General features: G+C 36.3%; 1 protein-coding gene across 1 annotated transcript; it reads left to right on the forward strand.

The window, feature by feature from the left end:
• The first annotated feature begins 1,480 nt into the window (after positions 1-1,480).
• Positions 1,481-2,777, forward strand: LOC106123946 (uncharacterized). Its single transcript, NM_001312479.1, is given in 2 exon segments — positions 1,481-1,594; positions 1,814-2,777. Coding segments are annotated over 2 exon segments (756 nt in total). The 5' UTR covers positions 1,481-1,503; the 3' UTR covers positions 2,479-2,777.
• The last annotated feature ends 2,313 nt before the right edge of the window (positions 2,778-5,090 follow it).

Below are 5,090 nucleotides of genomic sequence, written 5' to 3' on the forward strand. Positions count from 1 at the left end.
ACACAAAATAAGAAAGCTAGCTTAATGTTTAGATGAGAAGCCAATGAATCCTTTAAAGGGTAACGGATATAAGTTGCAAGGTTTACGTTTGTTCCTCTTTATCATATTCATTTGCTTCTAGTAATAAAATGACAGAACATCTCTATCGTATGGTTTCCACGAAGGCGCTAAATGTCGAGTAAAGAGAACATTTGTGTTATAAATCGACTTGAATGAAGCTCCTTGTCATTCCGCGACGACAACAGCGCATTGAGGAGACGGTATCGAGCACCTATTGAAAACATTTGCTTATTTATAGCATTGTGCCAGCTTACATTACAAATATAAGTTCCAAATTTAAAGAGAAGCGGTCAATAAGGTGCCTTTAGGTCGAATACCAAGACGAATCGTGCGAATGTATAACCGTTATTACATAAATTGCCCTTTCATGTTGAAGATTGGAAATTTTATCACTGGAATAAAAAATTAAATGTTTTTTTTTACATCAAAGGATCACAATTTCTAATTGCTAGAATCCTTACCATTTTACCCCCTACAACTAAGAAAAGGTATTAACACTATTTACATAAATATTAAAAACACATATCATGCTGCAAAAATATGTAGATGTTAAGAGACTATAAATTAGCAATTAATTTAATTGTGGTAATGAAGAAACTATGATTATTTCGGTAAAAAAAAACTATAATATTTTTAAAATTGTCCTGCGTATGTTTTTTCCAAATTTTTATTGCCTCGAAAAGTTTTTGGACAACATTAGTCGGCAATTCTTAAAATTTCGTATTAGAATGTTGTGATAAATGAAATTATGTATAGAATTGCTTAAACATGCAGTTACAATAACGACTACTTAGGGCCCTCCAACTAACGTATCGCTATCTAAGAGGCCGGTAAAGTATCTGCAGTTCCTCTGGTGTTGCTGGTATCCATGGGCGTCAATGGTCGCCTTGGAGGTCCAGCTACTCGTTGGCAACCTTTCTTAAAAAAACAATATTTGTATGGAGAGGTAATAGGTAATTGGGGTTGCTCTTGAGTTATTATGTTGCTATAGTTCTTCCTTCCCTAACTACACCCTGCATAACGTTAAATCAATCTGAATTTTATTTGGATGAAATGAAAGTATTAATTGAATTCATGGCGAATTAGTCCAATTAAGGAATTTCAACATGTACGCTTGTCTAAGTCTAGCATTGAACACGAGTCGTCGATCCCAGTAAAATCTCATAACAAGTTCCAAAATAAAAGAGCAACGGTCAGCCAATTATAGTTGATCATTCCCGACTCCTACTAGGATGTTCAATTTACTATAACGGTGGAGAACAGAAGCGCCGAAACGAAGCGATGTAAGATGCGCAGGCACACGCCGCCGACGCGCGTGCCCGGCATCGTAATTAGAGTTCGCAGTCTGGACTATATAACGCGTCGGCCACGCTCCATCACCACAACCACGATAGCTGTGAACAACACAACTCCTTCGTCAATCGGGATAGTACCACAATCGACATGCAATCCGCAGCGATCGTCCTCCTGGCCTGCGCCCTCTGGGGAGCCCACGGCTTCCCCTATCACTACTATGGAACCAACATGGATACTTGTAAGTGAATCTATTTTGGACACAACTTTGGGAGTCTCTCAGTCTACACTAATATATTATTTAATATTCTGTCCTGTGCTTTATTACCGGTTATTCGGTCTAAATTAAAAATTTAGTGTATTGTTCTCCAATTTATTACAAAATTAAGAGGCTGTCCCTAAAGGATTCTCATTTACTTATTAATTTCTCCAAAATATTTCAAAAACATGATTTTTTCAGTATCGTATGGCGCGGGCGACAGCAGCCACGGCGGCATGGTGTTGAGCCGCTTCTACAACCCGTACTACAGCCAGCGCACAGCGACGGGTGGTGGCATGGCCGCCTTTATGTTCAAGCCAGAGGAGCAGGGCCAGCAACCCGCCCAGCAGACCAGCCAGTACTATCTGCCCGACCGCCGCCGCCAGACCACCCCAGAGGCCTACGCGCCGCCGCAGCAAAACGAGGTCTACTATCCCCAGCCCCCTGAAAAACCTTTCGCCACTGAGCCCACCGAGCTCGCCGACCCTCTCCCAACCGAGAAGGTCGAGGTCCCCACGACCGTCAAAGCCATCCCCATCCCGGAGCTGACCGAGCCTGAAATTGAAGAAGTAGAGGAACCCAAGGAGACCAAGGAGCTCGCCCCGGCCTCCAAAAAAAGGGTAACCAAGAAGAAGCAGGTCAAGAGGCCAGTCGAGGACGAGGAAGAGGAGGATGAGTACCCGGCTCGCATGCCTAACGGAGCCTACTTCCCGATGTTCTTCGGATGGGGCGGCGGCCGCGCGTCTGGCGGCGCGCCCAACGGAGCCACCGCCATCGCCAACGCATTCAGCACGGGCCGCGGTGGAGTCGCCACCAGCCACGCCACCGCCTACGGACCCCCGAGACCCGAGCCCAAGCTCCAATAGGCGCTGACGATAGTTGACTCGATCTATAATTAAATCATCTCAAGCGCGTATCCCGCACCCCGGACCATCATCCGCTGCAGAATCATACGTGACCAGTGACAGTTTATGTGTGAGTTTGGTTGTGATGTACGCGAGTTGAGAAATCGATCATAAGGGACGCCGCAATACTCATCTAGATATAATTAATAGAGATTTTATTATCGTTTAATGATTCTTGTTTGTATGTATATTGTCATAAAATTGAATATATGATTTAATGTAATTATTTTAGTATCGAAACGATACCATATGGTGTAAGTTGCCAGTAATATCTTGAAATATATCATTGTTCAAAATATCAAAATCTTTTTTATTTCTTTTTTTCAGTTTAACTCTTATTACAGCAGCCGGAAACATTCTTTAAAACCATTTACTCAGTCCATCAAATAAGATTTTCAAGGTGCAAATTACACAACATTAAACCAACCGCATACATAGTTAATTACCAAAGACAAACGACCAGCTAAAGAGACACTTCTTAGGTATTACAGGAACACACATCTTAGGAATGATAATACTTTAAAGGTGAATATTTTGAAAACTTCCAGTTTTTCTATGATAGCCTTAAGCGGCCATGTTTGTACTTACGCATATAAATAAGATTACTCATATATTATAGTCAACTCAGTCATGGTTTTATTTAAAAAGCACGCGATTAATAATAAAAAAGGAATATTTCCCGTTTAAAGAATTATATAAACTTTAAAGTAAAAATATTACTCGTACCTTGACTACTCATTAAACTTCTAGCCGATTGCAATAGGGGTTCAATAATCTACGGCCCTAAAATAGGGTTTCTAAATAAGACGTTTTGTAGGTTGGTATTGTCTCTATAATGTTTTTCGTCATTATATTTAGCTACATATATCAGAAGAGGTATTTCTACAAAATGTAAAAAGATTCGAAGAACGAATAGTTCGCAACCAAAACGAAAAAAGTTAAATGTTTTCAATATTTTGTATACAAAATATACAATTTCCAGTATGTTCTATATTTTGCACTAAATGAAAGTAAAAAAATAAAAGTTTTGCTATCTCTTATAACTTCATTATTGAACATATAAATTAATTTATTTATTGCTAAGCGTTAACATAACATTTGACTAGAGAAAAGTAACAGGCATTTTAAAGTATAATAAATCATTTCAGATGAAATTGATTCTAAAAAAATACTTTGTTTCTGTCTGACTGTATAAAACAAACAGAAAGCAAAATCATTTAAACATAAATTAAGTAGTGACAATTGTAAAAACGGCTTTTACAAAGTGAAATTAATAAAAGATAAGTAAAAAATAATAAGTTAAATTTGTTAACTTGTAAATAGAGCTCAAAAGTCAATAAATGATTCCACGTTTTCCAAGGCAATACATCGTTCAATTTTATTATTTTTGCAAGAAAAATGAAAATATAGTTAGCTAATAAAAATTAAACATACAAAATTGTGTTGTCTAAATCTGATTTCATAATCTGACTATATCTATAAATACTGCCATCTCGTGGCAAAATCATAAAACACTACAATTTTTCGATACTTGTAACAACTAGTGCCATCTGTTGGAAAAACCATAAAATGTAAAATAAAACAATTTGAAGCATGCAAAGTGCCTTAAAACAAAAATAGATGGCATGATTAGAAATTAAGAACAATGTTTCTACACTTTTCCTATTCCTCTTACAACGGTTTTTTTACCAAATAACTAACATTGATTTTCCGGACAGTCACGTAAATAAGTGTATATTTAATTCAAATGGAAACGTATTTAAATTTAAAAAAAATGCATTAAAAATCAAATGATTTAACATAAAAAAAAATTATAAAAAAGTTTTTACAACTTAAGACTTTATAACCATTACTTACCTTAATTAAAACTACCGAGATAATAATCAACAAAAGACGGACATGATAATGGAAACTAATTAAGTAATTTTAAGAACAAAGTAATTTAATAGCAATTTTGTTTTTGAAATGTGATTTAGTTTTTGGTCATCAGTCATCTCTAAGTGGCATTCAAGGTTCTAATCAAGGAGAAGCTAAATTATTTGTTTTATTTTAATTTTAGTTTACTAATCGTACTAATGTTATTAATACGAATGTCTAGATCGATGGATGGATGTTTGTTTGAAGGTAACACAAAGACGGGTGAAAGGATCTCGATGAAATTTGCCATAGAGGTAATGCATAATCTGGAAGAACACATAGGGTACTTTTTTTTAATACCGCGCAGACTGAGACGCGGGCGACGGCTAGTATTATAAAAGCAAAGGTTTATTATATATAATAGAAGGAGGCATGTTTGTTTTTACGTATCTTCAAGAGGTTTAACAAATCTCGATGAAATTTGGCACAGATGTAGAATATTCTGCAAGAATGCATAAGCTACTTAGTAAGTTTTTTTTTAAATTCCGGGAGTACGTAGTCGTGATCAAAAAATTGTAATAATCATAGTCAGACAAAGCAAAAATATTTGGTTCCATACTTTAATAATTATAACCTTGAAAGTTTTTTGTTATTTTTGTATAATATAAAAGTACAATAGACATTAGTAATTGGAATGGACCAAAGCTTGTAGTAGG

This window comes from Papilio xuthus, unplaced genomic scaffold (genome assembly GCF_000836235.2).
Source record: "Papilio xuthus unplaced genomic scaffold, Pxut_1.1 DF825946.1, whole genome shotgun sequence".
NCBI lineage: Eukaryota > Metazoa > Arthropoda > Insecta > Lepidoptera > Papilionidae > Papilio > Papilio xuthus.